The 21,825-nt window shown below is 40.2% G+C and overlaps 1 protein-coding gene across 1 annotated transcript in view; it reads right to left on the reverse strand.

The window, feature by feature from the left end:
- Nucleotides 1-21,825, reverse strand: part of LOC126176953 (myosin-I heavy chain) — a 184,569-nt gene that overhangs the window by 92,590 nt on the left and 70,154 nt on the right. Inside the window, exon 6 of the mRNA XM_049924160.1 lies at nt 9,010-9,245. Within this exon, the coding sequence (XP_049780117.1) occupies nt 9,010-9,245 (236 nt within the window). The remainder of the gene's footprint in view (nt 1-9,009; nt 9,246-21,825) is intronic.

Genomic DNA, 21,825 nt, shown 5'->3' on the forward strand with positions numbered 1-21,825 from the left:
ATATGTTAGTCCCAGACTAGACTTAGCCTTCGTTATGGGAAACAGCAACTTAGACAATTAATCTAAAGGTGAAAATTTGGAATGTTGGTGTTGCTGAATAATTTAATGTGTACAAATAAAGGCATTGTGCTTTCAGACTTATGTTTATATTATCTGTGCACTCACAAACAGTTCTGGCAGTGTACTGACTAGCTTGTGCTTCTGAGGACAGCCATACATGCAGCAGTGCATGAACTGCCAATAAAAAAAAAAAAAAAAAAATATGGCTGTTGACTATTCAACTATGTCACTTGAAGCTTTCATGGAATGTATCATAGCCAATAATGCCATATATATTCACTTTCACTTTAGTAACATAGACAGATGATTTATTTTACACCTATATTTTTATGAAAAAGGGTTACTACTCGCCATGTAGAGGAGGTGTCCGATCACTGACAGGTACAATGAAAAGACTACTTAACATTTAAGCTTTTGGACAAAAAAGTCCTTCTTTGGAAACAAACACACACACACACACACACACACACACACACACACACACAGAGAGAGAGAGAGAGAGAGCTGCTGTCTTCAGCAACTGTGGCCCGACTGTGGACTGCAACTGTGTCTGACATGAGCAGCAATATGGGATGGGTGGTGGGGGTAAAGAGGGGCTGGAGGAAGGGACTGACTTGAAAAGGGAGAGGAAAGAAGTAGGGAAGGGAAAAGACTGGAGATGCGTTGTTGGAATAAAAAGCATGTGTAGTGCTGGACTGAGAGCAAGGATGGGAATGGGTAGGTATATGACAAGAGACTAGAAGTGGGGGCCAGGGGCTTACGGGAATGAAGGATATGCTATAAGGAGAGATCCCATCTGCACAACTTAAACAAGTTGGTGTTGGTAGGAAGCATCCAGATGGCACAAGCTGTGAATCATTCATTGAAGTGAAACTCACTGTGTTAGGCAGCACATTCAGCAACTGGGTGGTCCAGGTGTCCCTTGGCCATAGTTTGGTAGTGGCCTTTCACACGGACTACCAGCTTGTTAGCTGCATGCACTCATAGAGAAGCACTACAGTGGTTGTAGCTTAGTTCTAGATCACATGGCTGCTTTCACAGATGGTCCTACCTTTGATGGGATAGGAGATGCTTGTGACAGAACTGGAGTAGATGGTGGACGGTATTGAGTCATGAGGGGAATGATCTTTTGTGGCCGGACTGCGGGTATGTGGGAGGCAATACGTGACTGAAGAGACAAAGCATGGGAGATCTCTTTCTCAACAAGGTTTGGAGGTTAATTTTACTCATTGAAGGACTCAGTTAGATCCTTGGCATATTTTGAAAGGGACTGCTGATCACTACGGAGGTGAAGACCATGGATTGCTAGGTTGTGTGGAAGAGACGTCTGGTATGCAATGAGAGGCTGTCAACGTGGAGATATTGTTTGCGGGTGGTAAGTTTGATGGGGCGGAGGTACTGACGTGGCTATCCTTGAGGTGAAGGTCAACATCAAGGAAGGTAGCTTGTTGGGTTGAGGAGGATCAGATGAAATGACTGGGGGAGAATGTGTTGAGGTTCTGGAGGAATGTGGATAGAATCTCCTCACCTTCAATCCAGATCACGAAGATGTCATCAGTGAATCTCAAGCAGGTGAAGGGTTTGAGATTCTGGGTGGTTAAGAAGGATTCTTGTAGATGGTCCATTAACTGGCTGAAACACAATGGATAGGATGGTGCTATGTGGATTCCTATTGCTGTACCACGGAGCCATTTTTAGGGGATTCATTCAATGAAAAAAAAAAAGGAAAAGTTATTGTGGGTGAGAATATAGTTGTTCATGGTTACCAGGAGGAAGGTTGTATATTCAGTGCCTGCCCAACATTGGGAAAGGTAGTGTTGAATAGCAGCAAGGCCATGGGCATTGGGGATGATAGTGTAGAGGTAGGTAACATCGACAATGACAAGCATGGCACTGGGTGCTAAAAGAATAGAAATTGTGGAGAGCCATTGGAGGAAATGGTTGGTGCCTTTTATACAGGAGGGTAAATTATGGGTTATAGGCTGAAGGTGTTGGCCCATAAGTGCAGAGATTCTCTCTTTTGACCTGGGTGTTTGGGTTTATAGAATTTAAGAAGCATGTAGAAGGTAAAGATGCCAGTAGTGGTGGGGATGAGGAGAGAGAGCCTCTGGGCATTTCTGGGATGGTCCCCCAAGGAAGGACTGGAGATCCTGCTGGATATGTGTAATGGGGTCACTGAAGCAGGGTTTGTAGGTGGATGTATCCAACAGCTGACGGAGTCCATCTATCAGGTAATCACTACAGTCCATAACCACAGTGGTGGAGCCTTTGTCAGCAAGTAAGGCTGTAAGGAGAGGCTCAGTTCTTAGTTGGTGGATTGCATTTATTTCTGTGGATGTAAGGTTAGTTTCCATGTTGATGGATTTGTATAATGTTGGTGAGGAAATTCTGGAAAGTTAAGAGAGGGTGATTTGGAGGAAGGGGCTGGTGAATTATGATTGACTGTAGGTGTCAACTGAGTCAGGCAGGATTCAATATTGGTTTCGGATTGAGTCTGATTGATAGGGTAGATGGTGAAAAAATGTTTCCATTGTAAGGACTGGGAGAGGATGAGAAGGTCTGTAAGCAAATTTCTCCTTCGTAGTGGAGATACTGAGACTCAGCATCTCTACTATATGGTGAATAGCAGCTTTCCTTTTCAGGATATTGTTATATTCCGTCCTGGATTTTCCATTGTTTGATTTCTCCTTTGCAGGCATCACTTACAATAAAATCTGTGCTACAGAAGTGGGCACCTACATGGCACCATCCTATGCCAACTTATTCATGGAACATCTAGAGGAATAATTTGTAACCACTCAGAACTTCAAACCCCTCACCTGGTTCAGGTTCACTGATGACATCTGCTTGATCTGGGACAAAGGTGAGAAACCCATCGACAGTGAGGACAGCACACCCATCGAGGGTGAGGACACCCTATCCACATTCCTTCAGAACCTCGGCACTTGCTCTGCCATTCACTTCCCCTGGTCCTCCTCAACCCAACAAGTCCTATTCCTCAATGTTAACCTCCACCCGAAGGATGGCTACATCAGTACTTACACAAACATCAAACCTACAAACTATCAACAATACCTCCACTTCAACAGATGCCACCCATTCTACACCAAGAAGTCCCTTCCATGAAGCATAGCCACCTGTGGTTGTCACATCTGTAGTGATGAGCAGTCCCTCTCCAAATAAACCAAGGTTCTTCACAGACCGTAGTTATTCTCCAAACCTTGTTCAGAAACAGATCTCCTGTGCCTTGTCTCTCCAGTTATCTACCACCTCCCACATACCATCAGCCCAGCTACACCCCCAAAGAGTACTTCTCTTATGACTGGCTATCATCCAAGCCTGAAGCAACCGAATTACATTTTGGCCAGGATTCTGCCTACCTCTTGTCATGCTCTGAAATGAGGACTATCCTATCCACTACCCTTCCCACCCCTCATCAGTGGTATTCCACTGCCCATCAAACCTATGCAATATCTTTGTGCATCCTTTCCCACCTCTGTGTCTATCCCTACTCCATCTCTGCTCCCAATCCCTTGCCTCTTGGCTCATATCTCCACAATAAATCTAGATGCAAGACCTGTTTCATACACCCTCCCCCTAGCACCTACTCTGATAATGTCACAGGCATCTCCTAAACCACCAAAGATATGGCCATCAGTGAAATCAGAGATGTGATGTATAACTAAGCTGCAACCACTTTGGTGCTTTCTACGAGGGGTACACAAAAAAAATCAGAATTATTTTTAAAAAGATATATATTTTCAAATCTTTACAAAATAATCTCATCCTCTTCAAAATACTCTCCATTACAACTAATACATTTGTTCCACTGGTGCTTCCACTGTTTGAAACCTTTTTTCGTAGTCATCTTTAGAAATGGCGGGCAGCTCCTTCCTCGTTTTTTTCTTGACTACTTGAGTGTTGTCAAATCAGTGTCCTCTTATGCCTCTTTTCATGCTTGGAAATATAAAATAGTTGCACAGAGCCAGGTCAGGCAAGCAAAGCACATGGGGTCACAGAACCAAGCCATTTTCAGTAAAAAACTGTCTAACAGAGATGGCTATGTGTGCAGGTGTGTTGTCAAGGTAGAAGAACCGGTCTCCTGTCAGCGACAAACCAGATTTTTTTTGACAGACTAATCTCTGACAGTTGATCAGTTGTCTGTCAATGGTCTGTGAGCACAAGCACTTGAATTGTTTCAATATTTTTGTCGATTCGGGCAGTTGATGGACATCCAAAATGAGGTTTGTCCTCAATCGACATATCGCCATTTTTTAATCAAGCAAACAACTTGTACACTTGAGTTTTCCCGTTAAGTCATCTTGGTAAGCTGTTTTCAGCATTAAAACAGTTTCAGCCAGCATTTTTACAGAGTATAAAACAAAATTTCACAGCTACATGTTGTTCACTTAAACTTGCCATCATAAAAAATGAAACAAGAACAAAACAGTACTAGCAAAAACAATCAATGCAGATGAACAGAACAAGCAAGATTGAAAAAAACAGTAGGCACTGAACTGACAGTGAGTTGTGCTATATATGCCTAGCGACAGAAATGCATACTGCACAAGCTCTGCCCATGGCCCCTCGTTTGTGATCTACAGCTAAGCTACAGCCTCTGTGGTGCTTTCTATGTGTGCATGCAGCTAACAAGCAGGCTGTCCGTATGAATGGCCACTGCCAAACTGTGGTCAAGAGACAGCTGGATCACTTAGATGCTGAACATGCTGCCCAACACAATGATCTTCACTTCAATGACTGCTTCACAGCTTGCACTCTCAGAATTCTTCCTACAAACACTAGCTTCTCTGAACTGCACAGGTGGGAACTGTCCCCGTAACGTATCTTTATTCCTGTAACCCCCTGGCCTCAAATTTCACTAGCCCCTGTCCTTTACCTACCTTTCCCCTTCAATGCTCTCACTCCAGCACTACACATGCCTTCTATTCTATCAATGCGTCTACAGTCTTTTACCCCCCACCACCCACCCCAGAATGGTGCTCAGGTCAGATGCAGTCACAATCCATAGCTGAGCCACAGTAAGGAGACAGTAGGTGTGTGTGTGTGTGTGTGTGTGTGTGTGTGTGTGTGTGTGTGTGTTTGATATATATATTTAGTATTTACATCTCTCTTGATACCACACTTTTTTACTGAAGTGATACATTCGTAATTGAAAGTGGATAATACAAAATGAAGTTTGGCCGAAGGAGAAGATGTGGGTGCTTCCATATGTGAAATAATACAAAGAATGAGGTGACATTTTCAAATTGATGCAGAAGTTGGGCTTGGTTCCATGAGGATGCAGTTGCACCCAGCGACTCTATTTATTTCAAGTAGTAACGGGTGCAGCAATTAGTTACAAATAATATTTATTCTTTATCCAGATTTCGGTCACTCTGTGGCCTTCTTCAGTGCAGTAAATATAAGTAAAAACATTAAAACCACTTACATATGCACACAGTCCCACCTAGACTTTGTGTCAAAGGTCAACCTTTGACATGACGTTCAGTTGGGACTATGTGCATATAAAAGTGGTTTTAATGTTTTAAGTTATATTTACTGCACTGGAGATGCCCACACAGTGACTGAAACCTGGGTATGCAGTAAACGTTATTTGTGACTGACTGCTTTACTACTTGATGGCAGAGTAATATACAGAATCTCACAAGTTTATTTTTAGTATTTGTTGGTTGTCTTTTGCCTCAGAGCTCTTAATATCATCTTCTGTTTCCCTCCTTTTCCCCTACTTGCGTTTATCTCTGTTGTCCCAAAGGAAGAAATTGGTGGTTGTAAAGTGTCAGATTTGATAATTTTTTAATGCGTCTTTCTGTTACTTATACAACTAACAAATAGTGTGGATGTTAATTACTGTGTTTAACTAATTCTTGCAAATATTCCTAGTCACTTTTTGGGGGATTAAGATTGGATATTTTAGTGGTCCAGTTGAGGAGCATTTGTGAAACCAGAAATGTATATACGCAACCATGTGAATGCAGCTGTCATCTTGGAAGATGGAAATGTCCACACTATACTCATCATGAAATTGTAGAAGAATGAGCAACAATTGGTCACTGAGAATGTTGAAGTAATCATCCTGGTTAATGTCTACAATTTTCTGAATGAGTGGGCTCAAGTCATGCTATGAAAAGCACCTCTGAAACACCTATGTCCTGAACTACTCTGTCCACACATGGTAAGTTGAATACCTCATTGGGATGTTGGTGCACTTGACATCTTGCAGCATTTGACAAGAGGTAAAATCTTAACTCACTGGATCACAATGGATGTTGTCGATTACCCACAGTCCAGTTTCTGTGTTGTTTAGCTCACTGAAGTTATGCAGGTTTATACAATGAAGAGCCAAAGAAACTGGTACACCTGTCTAACATCATGTAGGGCCCCTGCAAGCATGCAGAAGTGCCGCAACATGACATGGCATGGATTCGACTAATGTCTGAAGTAGTGCTGGAGGGAACTGACACCATCAATCATGCAGGGCAGACCATAAATCTATAAGAGTACGTGTGCATGGAGATCTCTTCTGAACAGCACATTGCAAGGCATTCCAGATACAGCCAGCGGTTGTGTTTAAACTCAGAAGACTGTTCCTGGGGCCCCTGTGTAGCAATTCTGGACATGTGGGGTTTTGCATTGTCCTGCTAGAATTGCCCAAGGCTGTCGAAATGCACAATGGACATGTATGGATGCAGATGATCAGACAGGATGCTTACGTACATTTCACCTGTCAGGGTTATGTCTAGACGTATCAGGGGTCTCATATCACTCCAACTCCACATACCAACACCATTACAGAGCCTCCACCATCTTGAACAGTCTCCTGCTGACATGCAGGTTGCATGGATTCATGAGCTTGTCTCCATGCCCATACATGTCCATCTGCTCAGTATAATTTGAAACGAGACTTGTCTGACCAGGCAATATGTTTCCAGTCATTGACAATCCAATGTTGGCACTGACGGGCCCAGGCAAAGCGTAAATCTTTGTGTTGAGCAGTCATCAAGGATACACGAGTGGGCCTTCGGCTACGAGAGCCCATATTGATGATGTTTTGTTGAATGGTTCACATGCTGACAGTTGTTGATGGCCCAGCATTGTAATCTGCAGAAATTTTAGCATTTGTAGGAGAAAGTTGGTGATTGGAATTTTGTGAGACGATTCCACTGCAATGAAAAAGCCTTTCTTTTAATGATTTCCAGCTGAAATCCTGTCTCATTTCTGTGACACTCTCTCCCATATTTTGCGATAATACAAAACATGCTGCCTTTTTTTGAACTTTTCCGGTGTACTCCGTCAGTCCTATCTGGTAAGGATCCCACACTACGCAGCAGTATTCTAAAAGATGACAGACAAGCGTAGTGTAGGCAGTCTCCTTAGTAGGTCTGTTACATTTTCTAAGTGTCCTGCCAATAAAATGCAGTCTTTGGTTAGCCTTCCCCACAACATTTTCTGTGTGTTCCTTCCAATTTAAGTTGTTAATAGTTGTAACACCCAGGTATTTAGTTGAATTTATGGGCTACTTGTCTCCAAACGTCCATTGAAAACAGGTCCCTTTGCAGTGTTCACTCAAGAACTGGTTGAGGTGAGCATGCATTAACTGGAAGGTGTAATTTCTGTTGGGTTTGAAACTGATTGTCATTGACAAGGCATGACACTCATCTCCAGTTGTTGGTTAGGATATTTTTATGACCACTGTTCTTACTTTGTGTTACATCAGTGCAAGTGGCACAATATTCTTTGTACATAAGTTGAACAGCCTGTGATGATACACCAACAAACTGGGCAACTTCACTCATGGTGCGGTCATTGCCACATCTTACTGCACTGATTCCGTTCAACCAAATGTCGTATGTACACTACTTCAACTGCCATGACTTATGTCAGTGGCAGAAGGTCACATTAATAGAAATCAAATGTTACTTATACAGCTCACTTGCCACATAGGTAATCTCCCTACAAAACCCAAGGTGCAAGACCTGTCTTATGCACCTGTAAAAGCAGGAATGTCACACAGCAACCATGCTGCAACTTATCTACAGCCTTTTTCATGGGGGCATACCTGATAGCCAACCAGCTGTCTAATCAAATGAATCATCACTGATAATCTGTGGCCAACAGGAAAGTTTACCATCCAATGGCAGATTATGTTGCATTACTTGACATGGCCGACTTTAATTGTTCATAAATTTTGTAATTCAGATCCCACCTCTTAATACCAGCTTCTCTTAACTACACAGATGGGAAATGTCCTTACAACATAGCCTATGTTCCTGCAATCCTCCTACCCTCATCTTCCGCTAGGTGCTGCCTCCCATTCCCCTCCACCTCCACCCTGTTCTCAGCCCCCCCCCCCCCACTTTGCTCCATTAATTTACACTCATTCACTCCCTCCCTCCCTCCCACCTCTGTTGTGTCTGACACTCTGCAATCCATTCTTCCAGTTCCCTTGCCACCACCTGAGCATGCTGCGATGTCCCACACCCTTACACCCTTCCCGACCAACTATCAGCCTCCCTCCTCCATCCTTCTCAACCCCCACCCCCACCACTGCTTGTTTTTCCCACCCACTCCACCAGACACAGGCCCTAATCACAACTGAGCTGAGTATCAGGACAATGTAGTCAATTTTGATAGTGTAGCCACAAGTGCTTTTCTTTCCTTTTTCTTCTTTTTTTTGTTCTCAAAACTGAGAGTATCTGAAAACTCAGCTAAATCTAAATCTTATTTATGCGCCCACAATCAATCAAAACTGCAACAATACAATGATTGGATACCTTTACTTCTTCCATTATTTTTATTCTACCCAGGACTGTACAGTATCACATTTCCCTTTACACTGAACATATCACTGGTAGATACCCACCTCAAAGCATATTTGTAAAATATTTTATATTGTAATGATAAGATTGTAAACTATGAATAACTACTCACCATATTTGCATCACAGACAGATTTCACAAGTTGTCCTCGGGCATTGTGTGTTCTGTATGTTAATCCTCTGAAAAGGGCAACTGATGAAACACCAAGCAGACTGGCTACAGATTTCAGCTCTACATCGCCTTTCACATCCACCTCAAGTCCTTGGCCATCCACAAACTGCACATTACCAAGCAAGAGTACTGCTGCAAGGACACGGACAACATCCAGAAAGGGGATTCCCAGGACACCTGACAATAAATAATATGTGCGGTCTCCATATACATGTGGACACAAGTATAAATGATAAACACTGTATAAAAGTTATTAACATGATTGGTTACTAGTTATATTGTAACTGCATGCAATCTATTGAATTTGCAATAATCAAAGACTTAAACAATAGCTCAGTGTTGATGTTATTACATTGTGATGCATATAAGTATGCTAAAATTTGTTTGTAGGAAAGCAACAAATTAAGAAAGTCCGTAGTACAGGTTGGCTAATAAGGATCATTCTTGGAATCTCAATTATTATGCCAGGAGATATGGTGTCTGTTCTTCATTGCCCTGCCTTTGGTAACTTTATTGACACTAGATATGCGACTTAACAGTGTATACTGATAGGAATTTTACTGATACCACAATAAAAAGTATAATATCTGCAAAGGACAATTCCAATTACAACTGTGTATGATATAGCTTAACTGGTTTCAGTCGTAGATAAAAAATGACATGGCTGTTGCTGTTACTGAGACTACTACTACTACTATTACTACTACTACTACTATTACTACTACTACTACTAAAACCACTGCCACCACCACCACCACCACCTCCTATGTTTGGGCCCTACTAGTCCCCACTGTGTACAACAAGATGGGGGGACTGATGACCTTCGCTGTTTAGTCCCCCTTAAACATCCCAACAACCACCACCACAACAAGATGCATTTCTAGGGTTTTGTTTTATCTTTTCTTTGTGCCCATATTACTTTCATTCCCTCAGAATGGCCTTTTTTTCTTTCACGTGTCAGACTACACTGTCCTAGTCTTCTTGGGTTTTTCTGTCAGGCCAACTATTCAGTCGTGAAATTTCTGCCTACAAATTTTTCTGTTTGGTAATCAAGTTGTGTTTTTTCTGCTTCCTTCAGGTCGTATTTTACCACAATGATCCATTTTATTGTTTCAGTTTCTGCTTCACTATGGGTCTCATAGAATTCCACAACCTGCCTAGCTAACCTGGGTGGCTACATTCTTTTATTATGCCTGTACAATTACAGCCTGCACAGTTTCATACCTGAATAAATATTGGCCAGTTTCATACCTGAATAAATATTGGCATCACATCCGAATAAATACTGGTATATTTTTCAGTTTCCTTGTTTGCTCTTAGCCTATGCATTCCTTTTTCAGTATAATTTAATTTGGACCTAAAATTTCCCTGATTATCTCACAATCTCTTTTTTGGAGTTATTCAGTGTCCCTCTATGCATTTAAAATGAGTGTTTGGGCCCCATAAAGAGACTCTGGTTTGAGGACTGTGTTTTAGTGCTGCAGTTTTGTGTATTTTGAGATATATGTTTTGTCATAGAGTACTTGGTAAGTCTCAAAGCTGGTTCAATTCTGTTAATAGTGAATTTCATAACCACAGTAGTGGACTCAGCCCATCGGAGGTCCGGGCTAGTGAAACCAAATGAGGCTCCAGTCTGGTTAGAAACTGATGCATTTGTAGTGTACATTTAGTAAAAAATGAATAATATAGATGTAATGGCCAAACAAAAGTATTTATAATGTGTGTACCCTTTGTTCTAGTAACTGTAATATAAATACTAAAAGATATATGCAAGAAATTTAGATGTTTCTAGTATTATGGCTATGAATATCACTTCTCAACACAGAATTAGAGACATTGTTTCTAATGTACAATAAAACATTGTAGATGAATAAGTTTACTACTGTAAGACACTGCAATTTAATAAACAGAGGTTTACAATGTTTTGTTTTATCATAGTCCGTTATTATTCTTATTACTTTCTTCTGTAAAAGTAAAGTGTCATTTACATGACAACTACTACCCCACCGCAAGATTCCATAAGAGATGATGCTTTGGAAAAAGGCAAAATATGCTGATCTCACATAGTCATTGGGAACATGTCTTTTAAATTTCTAATTAGATAAATAACTCTTGAAAGTCTAGCCAGTAAATTTTTAATGTGTGGTTCCCATATCAATTTATTGTCGATAGTAGCACCTAAAAATTTAAGTTTTTAATTCTTGGTATTTAGGAATCTCTTTGAGGCTAAAGTGTCTGGGTTTTGTTTTCATTTAGTAAGAAGCCATTAGCTTTGAACCACATATATACTTGTATATACCCTCTTTCTTTCTCCTCAGTCAATGTTAATGTCCATATCATTGCATTTTTTGTGCCAAAAGTAACAGCAGTGCCTGTAATTGTAGTTTGTTCTATCGCTAAAAGTTATTCAGGATTTTTAATTTAGCAAGTCTTTTATCCAGTATAAATTTTATAGTTGGATTAAATTTACTTCCTCCAATATCAGGTGCCAAAAGTTGATGTAAGATAGATAGAGACAAGCACCTATAAGTGAAAGGAGCAAGCTTGCTGCAGATCTAGTATCAAGGTTTGCTTTGAATGGATCTTGTATATCTGCCAAAGTTTTCACACCTGTTTCCACGTTTTATGACTTTAACCACATTGTAATGAGAAATTCAGCAAATATCAGACAGGCATTTCAAACTTCTTCCTTTTTTTTCCCTACAAGTAATTCAAATCTGTCTGTATGAGAAGAATGAATGTAACTTCTCTACAATTTCAACTCTGGTGACTTAAAAGGGAATAAATGAGAAAGCATGAACTCCACGAGGATTTAAGGAATGATTAGCACATGGACTGAACAGAGTTTTTGGACTAACTTCTTGAATCTTTTGTTGTAGTTCTGCATGTACACCTAGCAGTGATGTGGCATTGTCATAACTTTGAACACTCTACAGTGCAATGTCCAGCCCATCTTTTCCAGCTGCTGTTGATATCATTTCACATATCCTCTGGAGATTTTCCCAACATAAAAGAAAACTAAGAAATATTTTGAACTTTCATGATGTTGTCTTCTGTATGACTGTATCTAATTATTTGACTCATTTGGTCAGTTCTGCTTTCACTGGGAGTGCTATCAAAAATTATTCCATAATATTTAGCTTTTTTTATATCTGCAATAATTTATTCCTTAACATTTTCACTCAAAATAAAAATAAATTCATTTTGTATCCATTCTGACAAACAAGGAGTGGACTCTTCAGGTTTTAAACAATGCATCTTCAATACTGATTCAGGTGCCATGTCGGCTGATAAATTTGAGAAGCCACCAATTTGTTGGGTTGAGTCATCCCTTGCTTATGACCGGTCCAGTAGGCAGCAACAGTGCATGCGCACCATGTCGCGTAAACAGTTCTTTAAACAGGCGAACAGAATGAAATCATGCCCTTGGTGCTATTCACGGCACAAACACCAAGATTTGCCATCCAGGCAAATCTTGTGACAAGACAGGTCACATACAGTCTGTATGTTTGCAATGAAACAAACATAGGAATTGTGCCCACTCATAACAATCTAGTCACAAGCTCCGTGTAATCAATGCAGTGTATTCAATGCCTGCCGCAGGCATTAGCAAAACTAGCAAGCGAACAGTTTCTTCAGTGCTATGCCAGTCTAACAAACATTTTGTTCATTTGCATCTTAGTGGAAAACATGTGAAATTTCAGTTGGACAGGGGTACCTCTGTTACATAGCTGAAACGTAACACACGCAAGCTGTCAGGTTCCCCACGCCTGTCTACACCTAGCACATATCTGATGGCTTATAATGGACAAGACATCATCGTTCACAGAAAATGTACTTTGCCTGCCATGTATCGCTCGCATAAGTTAACTGTGACTTTCACTATGCTACAATCACGTGACTGTGAGAACGTATTTGACCTTGATTCGTTTGATTTGTTTGGGTTTAAAATTGAGGACAATGTGTTAACAGTGACTGCATCCAGTGTCAAAGACATTGTAGCTGGTTTGCTGAAAGAATTCCCTGAACTCTTTTCTGAAGGTTTAGACAAGGCTAACAATTTTGTTGCACATGTTACTATGAAAGACAATGCTCAGCTGAAATTTTGACGGGCCAGACCTGTTCCCATTGCATTATGGGACAAAGTAGCTACTGAACTTAGAGAATTGCAAGATAATGGAGCTATTGTGCCCATATAAGTTAGTCAATGCGTAAGTCCACTGGTTTTGCTCCCGAAACCTTCAGGTCACATTCACCTCTGTGTTGACTTTAAGTCTACAGTCAACCACAAACTTTGATACTTATCCATTTCCACACCCAGAGGATCTCATGTACAGATTAGGAGCTAGTCGCTACTTTTCAAAAATTGATTTGTGCGACACATATCTTCAGATACCACTAGATGAAGAATCTCAAACCATGTGTGTTGTGAACACTTATTTGGGCGTGTTTAAATATTTATGTTTGCCTTTTGCAGTGCTTCTGCACCCACTGTTTTCCAACAGTATCTGCAACAGCTGGCTGCTCAAGTACCGAACTGTTCAAACTATTCAGACGATGTTGTCGTATCAGGTCATACACCTGAAGAACACATTGCAAATTTGTGTACTTTGTTTCGCGTGTTATCTGATGCTGGACTAAAGTGTCGACTGGACAAGTGTGATTGTTTTTAACCCAGAGTTACAGTATTTTGGTAATGTCATAAACAGTCAAGGCGTACATCCTCTGCAGTCACATTTGCTAGCCATACATGACCTGCCAGTTCCACACAATGTCACAGAACTGCGGTCAGTCTTAGGGAAAATGAACTTTTATTTTCAGTTCATACTGAATGCTGCACAAATCTCAGCTCCATTGCATCGCTTGCATCGCAAGAATGTCCCCTTTGTTTGGACAGATGAGTGCCAAGAAGCTTTTCAAAAACTTAAAGATGCATTGCTCAGTGATGCTTGGTTCACTTTAAAGTTGATGCTTCTTCTTACAGAATCAGTGCCATGCTTTTGCACAGAATTGGTGACACAGACAGGCCTATTGCTTTCACGTTAAAAATGTTGTCCAAAGCACAGTGTAACTATTCACAAATAGAGAAAAAGGCATTGGCTATTGTGTACGGTGTAACCAAATTCCACCACTATTTGTATGGCAGGAAATTCTACTTAGTAACAGATCACAAGCCATTGAAGTCCTTGTTTCATCCGATGAAGCCGGTCCCTGTACGAAATGCTGAAAAATTGCAAAGATGGGCTTTGTTATTGCCTCAATATCAGTATGAGATTGTGTATCGTCCAACAGCTAAACATGGTAACGCGGATGCACCTTCACGTCTTCTGATTGGTCTTGATACAGACTTTGACATTTCTGCTGCATCTTCTTGTCACACTGATGCTTGGGATTCTGAATTGCTTCAGTCCTTTCATCTCAACTATAGCAGAATTTCACAGGCCAGGGGAGCTGGTTCAGATTTGAACATTTTGCTAAAACCATTCGTACATCTTGGTCTCACTCATTGCATAGCATAAAGAATTCTGTAGGGTGCCAATACTTTGCATGTCGGCATAGCCTTGGTGTACAGCAAGGACTGATTCTTGTTCAAAATGACAGTGGACAGTCACATGTGTTGGTTCCCAAATCTTTGAAAAAGAAGTGTTGCAATTACTTCACGAAGGATTGTTCGTGTGAAACAGTGCATCGACACTGTACTTGGCAGGGTATGGACACCCAAATAGAACAGATGACATCACAGTGTCACACATGTGTGGAAAATCAGTCTGCTCCACCACAAAAATTCTCTGTTTGGCCTGCCGCAGTCACTATGGCAATATGTGCACACAGACTTTGCAGGACCTTTTTGGAACACTCGTTGCTTGATTGTGGTAGACTCTTATAGCAAGTTTCCTTTTGCTGTGTCTGTGAACTCAACATCACATAGCACAGTTCAGGTGTTGTCCTCTATTTTTTGCCACAAAGGCTTGCCTGAAGCCACAATAGTTCACGTCAAATGAATCTAAAACAGTATGTAAATGCAGTGGCATACAGCATCTGAATAGTGCACTATTCCATCCACAGTCAAACAGTGAAGCATAACGTTTTGTCAGAACCTTCAAGGAGCAAATGGCCAAACTTTGCATTACACACCAGGGATCAAGCTTTGCAACTGTTTCTCACCTCCTATCATTCACATCCATGAGATGGACCATTGCCAATGGAATTACTTCACGGCCGCCACCATCAGACACTGCTCCACCCTCCTCAGCATCCGGCGCTGAAGGAAGGCTGCAAGTACCACTTTGTGCCACATGATATTGTGTTTTTCAGGGTTCTTAGCAGGGTCATTCCATGTCAATTCCACCAATTTGAGAAAATGTTCCAGCTGATCGTCTCAGATTTGGCTGAAATTTAGCACACCAATGCTATCAAGTGTGGAACACTCATGTACAAAATTTTAAGTTCCCCTGCCAATTAGTTCCAGAATTATGGCTTGTGAAAGAAGGTGGCGTGACCCGGAAATTGCAACCCGCATCTGGCAATCTATCTTCAGACCCAACTTCAGGTCTTAATAACTTTGGAAGTATTCCGCACAGTCCGGTGAAATTTTTACAACCCAGTAACATCCACTTAGAGAACACACTCCATGAATCAAAACAGCAACAACATATTTCTGAGGAAAAAAAAAATTCCAAAATGTGATTAAAAAAATGTAATACGTTAAAAGGTACATATTGTAGGTGCCCTCTATGCCAAATATAATTCACTCAAAAAGGGTATAAATTTTTTTGTGGTAAACTTAATGTGGCCTAAACACACACAGAACTCATCATGCCCATATCCGTCACAAAACCTGAGTTACATGCACAGGAAAAAACAAAAATTTGAAAAATTGCCTGAAAAACTTGGATTTTCGAAGTGTGGTAGCACAAAAGGGACAAGTGGTATCCAAGCCAAATTTCAAACACTGCATAAATAGACCATAATATAATATGTGGCAAAATTTCAACTTGTTATTGCAAGGCATTTGTGTACAATAAACGTTGACAGAGATGTATTTGGTTACATTTCTTTTAATACGATTTAGCAAGTAATAGTGATGATGCAGACAGCTTGTTTCAGATAAAGCTGCAGCAATTGTTGGGAACCATTAGGCAACAGAAAGTTAAACAATGGTAGTTTTCAGGGACATAATGAGTCATTGTTAGGCAGGAACAACAAAGGAAACAAGCAACAATTACAGGTTACTCATGTTTTTAAGATTCTAGTTCAGACTGGTCAGTACTGTTGTGGAAAGTCAGTATGGAGGCAGAAGAGTGTACTAGTGGTCCTTTTGTTCAAACGAGTTGCAGTATTGGTAGAGGACAAGCATCTGAATGTCATAAAACAACATATGGAACAAAATGTCGCATTCGCTTTGTACTGTATGATCTGGGATACACCCTGTGGGCACAAGAAGTACAGTTCCAGGAAACTTCAGTGTTTGTTATCATTATATGAAAGTGTTTCTGAATAAGTATTCTTTCCTAAGTTGCTTTTATCCATTTTGGATTCATAAGAAGACAGTGAAGTATAGCCTCAGAAAAATTGATATAAAATCAGTATTGAAATTGAATCAGTGCATGGGACTTAACATGAAACCAGGACAAAAGTTATGTTCCAGGTGTGTTACACTGCTAAATAATGTAAATAATGAAGAATATTCTGATAATTTACATGACAGTGCGAAGAGTATCAGCCACCTACAGCCACAGCAGATGAGCAATTAAATACTTCAATGACTGCTCTCGGTTTGTCTCCCACGAAGACACACAAAGTTGGGAAAAGAGGCAGGCCCAGCTATGGGAGAAGAAAACTACAAGAAGCTCAAATGGAATTAAAACACAAAATAGCTGACACATTAATGGTGGAAGAGGGAGAACTATCTGCTCCAAAGGAACAGAAATCATGCCAGAAATGCTCTGATTCGGAAAAAATTGTGCATGATTTGAAAGAAAAATGTGTCATATCCACACGTCAGAAAAAAAGTAGCTATTCTTACCCTTGTACCTTCCAGCTGGTCTATTGACTACACTGCAGAGGAATTCAATGTTTCTACATATATGGTAAAGCAAGCTAGGAAAATAAAAGCAACCCAAGGTGTGCTTCCACAACTTCAGCAGGCTCAGGGTAAGCAATTGAGTTCAGAAATAAAGGTGCTAGTGTTGGAGTTTTATGAAAATAATAACTACAGTCGAATAATGCCTGGGAAAAAAGACTATGTAATGGTGAAAATTGGCAATATATGTGTACAGATGCAAAAAAGACTGTTGCTATGCAACATATCAGAACTATATGTAGAATTCAAGGAAAAGTATCCCAATACCAAAGTAGGTTTATCATCTTTTTTCAATCTTCGGCCAAAATGGGTTGTTCCTGTAAGTGCAAGGGGCACACACAATGTTTGTGTATGTGAGACCCATCAAAATGCTAAGCTGATGTTTGCTGCTATAAAGGATTCTGGTCTGGATTACAAAGGTGCAATGAAGCTGTTAGTGTGTGACATCAGTTCCTACCAGTGCATGATACACAGGTGTGAAAAGTGTCCTGGTAAAGCAAATCTTGCAGAACACATGAATAAAAAACTGTATGGTGAACTCCCTATGGATGACGATGAATTTGTTTCTTATAAACAACGGACGCACATGGATCGCACAAGTCTTGAAACAAAGCAAAGTACAGTGGAAGATTTTGTTGAAATCTGTTGTCAAAAAACGGACAAACTGACCACACACAGCTTCACAGCAACAGCACAATCGGCTTATCTCCAGTTTTGTAAGGATAATTTGAAACAAAATGAAATTATAGTAATACTAGACTTTTCTGAAAATTATGCATTTATAGTTCAAGATTCCATCCAAGGATATCATTGGGACAACAGTCAAGCAACTCTCCAGCCATTTGCAATTTACTATAGAGGTGAATCAGGTGATGTGTCTGTCATGAACCTGTGCATTTTTAGTGACTGTTTAATTCATGATGCCATTGCAGTTCATGCCCACATTCGTACTGTCATGGCATATGTGAAAAACACGCTGCCTCACATACATTTTGCGAAATACTTCAGTGATGGGCAGCTAGTCAGTACAAAAACTGTAAAAATCTCAAAAACATATGCATACATTACCATAATTTTCAGATTCACGCAGAATAGAATTTTTTCGCAATAAGTCATGGTAAAAATGTATATGATGGTATTGGTGTTACTGTTAAGCGCATGGCATCACGAGCTAGTCTGCAGCACCCTACAGAAGGTCACATTCTAACACCTCTTCAATTATTTACCTGGGTACAGAAAAATATCTCTGGCATACAGTCATTCTATGTTTCGAAAGATGAGGTAAAATCAGTCGAACAGTTGCTAAAAAGCAGACTAGAACACGTTAAAACTGTCGCAGGCACAAGGAGCCATCGTCACTTCTCTCCAGCGGACTCTGACAATGTGTAGATGAGCAGACTGTCCCGTTATAACTATAGGTTCATGCACAACATGTGTCTTCACAGTGTGTCTGCCTCAGGATTCAGAAGCAAAAGCAGCAAAATACAACCAGGTTGCTATGTTATTGCTGTTTATGATGGCAAATGGTACTTAGGATGTGTTGCAGAGTGCTGTGAAGTAGAAGGTGATGTATTTGTGAACTTCATGGCACCAGCAGGACCAGCAAGATCATTTCATTGGCCACGTTTGGCAGTCAGGTGTTGGATTCCTTTTGAACATATTCTTATGACAGTTCCATTTCCTACCACAGTGTCAGGAAGACAGTACAATTTGCCACTCAATGTACAGAGTACAGTAGCTAAAGTGTGGGAGAACTTCTGTTCGAAGCACAATTGACTGGTTTTTAGCAGTTAATGTGCAGTGAACATTAATGATAGGTTGTGTTAATCTGCCTATATGTTGTTGCTTAGTGATTAAACAGTTGTGGGAGAGGATAAGAAGAGGCAGAACAGTTTATGATACGTTTTTACAAAATTGTGTTGTGGAACAATGGCCACATCACCAAATACATCTGTCAACTTCCATTGTACACAAATGTCTTGCAATAACATGCTGAAATTTTGAGTTATGTATTATTATGGTCTACTTATGCAGTGTTTGAAATTTGGCTTGGATACCACTTGTCCCTTTTGTGCTACCACACTTCGAAAACCCATGTTTTTCAGGCAATTTTTCAAATTTTTGTTTTTTCCTGTGCATGTAACTCAGGTAGAATCAGTGTACTGAATTTCAGTCAAATCTGAGACTGTGAGCTGGAGCCCCTGGTTGAACTGACATGGAATGACCCAGCAGCAACAGACAGCGGGGCGAGGCAAAATGCTAGCATGGGTACATAATATATAACAGGGAATATTTTGAAGAGAATAACTTTGTTGTAGACTAATAAATACAGCCAGCATTTGAACCAATATTCACCACAATAATCCTTTTGGTTCCACTAACATTGTCCATGATACCATCAATGCCAGGACCCAGACAACATGCGCTAAAAGTAATGTTGTTGTCCATCAAAGTACTGCCAATGCAAAAGAACTTTCTGTCTTGCTCTCTTAATTTCATAACTTAATATTAACATTTGCATTGCCAGACAGTTACATCAGTTCTTCCTACCAGAACCTCACTTTTACTTATAGATCTCTTCCACAGAAATCCATTTCATGAAGTGTTATGTGCAAAATAACTTTCTGCCAAGAAAAATGGATTTTTTTGTTTTGTTGGAGTAAGTAATGTAATTTGCATATGTTGGCACTATATTTTTGACTGATGTAAAAGTCCTCCATTATTTGTCGAATTATCAATTTTTTATAGTTGTCTATAACAATGGGTTCCTCCCAAAATCGTTAGCCTCTCTCTTGGCAATCCAATTAAACTTTGTGCTGTATTTTCACATTTGCTTCTGACGTGTCCTATTGTGGCAAGGCTGACTTTTGTAAAAAAATTAACCCCATTGTTTGGGACTGTCAACACTGCCCACAGTTCTTTTTGTTTCAACTCTTTAATACAAGTTGTATTTACATTACAGATGTTTCTTCAACGTTCTTTACTCTGAAAATATCTTTTCTTTGTATCGTGTGTATTTTCTTGTGATGTAGTATGCTTATCCATCACTTCTGAAAAACTAAGTACTTCACAGAATACACAAACTGAAGTGGCTGATGCTAGTAACTAAAATCGCATAAGCAGAATCAATGTGAATCATCGCATGCTGGCAGGAAACAGGCAACTGATTTTGGGTGTGCCTGTAGGGCAGTTGCATGGTGCTTCCTGGAAGGGCCTCTTTCCCTACCAATAGTGCTGCTCGTTCAAGAGTTTGCTGACAAACTAACTGGGTGTAACATCTTGTAGAGATGTGAAATGGAATTATCACATATGCTCAGTTGTTGGAAAAGCAGGTGGTAGGTTCTGATTTATTGATAGAATACTGGGGAAATGCAGTCCAGTCTGCAAAGGAGATTGCTTACAAATCACGTGAGTGACCCATTCTAGATATTGCTCAAATGTGTGGGACCCATACCAAATAAGACTAGTAGGTGATATTAAATGTATACAGTGAAGGACAGTATGAATGGTCACAGGTTTGTTTGACCCATGGGAGTATGTCACAGATATGCTGAAGAAACTGAACTGGCAGAATCTTGAAGACTGACAGAACCTATCTCGAGAAAGAGTGCTAACAAAGTTTCAAAAACCGGCTTTGAATGATGACTCTAGGAGAACATTACAAGCCCCTGTGTATTGCCCACATAGGGATCATGAGACCAAGATTCGATTAATTACAGCAAGCACAGAGGCATTTAAACAACTGTTCTTACCATGCTCTATATGTGAATAGAATGCAAAGAAATCCTAATAACTGGAAACATGGGATGTACTCTCTGTCACACAGTTTGCAGAGTATAGATATTGATGTAGATGCCTAATAATTAGTTTCAGAGCTAAAATTTGTTCTGAGCAAGATCTATTTGGTCTGAAACCTGCTTGATATTCAACAGTTTTGCATTCAAGTTGTTGTTGTGGTCATTCCAGAAGTCATTGAAATAGAGTTTTGTATGAGAAAGGAAGAGGAAAATCCATCTATAATTATTAACATCCATTCTGTCTCGCTTTTCACATAATGGATGTATCATGCAGTTTTCCAGTCATCTGGGATTTTCTCAGTTTGGCTAATGTTTTGCATGACCAATGCAATTTCTTCTAAAGTTTTTGGGGCAGTTGATTTCAGCAGCTCTGCAACAATACCACCTTCACCAGATGCAGTTATTTTGTAACCTTTTAATATGTGTAGCAGTTTTCTCTTCTTTTGGCATGTGCAAATCTGGATTGCTCTGTGGAGGAAATTCTGGTATAAATCTTTCTGTGGGTCCATGGCAATGTAGAAGCTTTTTTGAAATATCTGCATCACCCTCCACCATTTTCTAGGCTGTTATTCGCAACTGTCTCCATTTTCCTTCCTGAAGCAAATATTTTGACGCTGGTATTCATCGAACTTAATCTTCTATTATGTTGAGCTGATGTTTTTCATATTGTCTTTTTGTTCATCTAATTAATTTTGAAGCATCTTTTCTAGTTGTCGGGACCATATCCTGTGCATTTTTTGATTTGCTTCATTCCATGTTTTGAATGCTCTGTTTTGTGATTTTACTGCATACTAACAATCTTCATTCCACCAAGGTTGTTTTCCCCACTTTCATACAGCAATCTTCCCCAATGTTGTTCAGTTCATTTGCTAGTAGC

This window comes from Schistocerca cancellata, chromosome 3, assembly GCF_023864275.1.
Source record: "Schistocerca cancellata isolate TAMUIC-IGC-003103 chromosome 3, iqSchCanc2.1, whole genome shotgun sequence".
NCBI classification, from domain to species: Eukaryota; Metazoa; Arthropoda; class Insecta; order Orthoptera; family Acrididae; genus Schistocerca; species Schistocerca cancellata.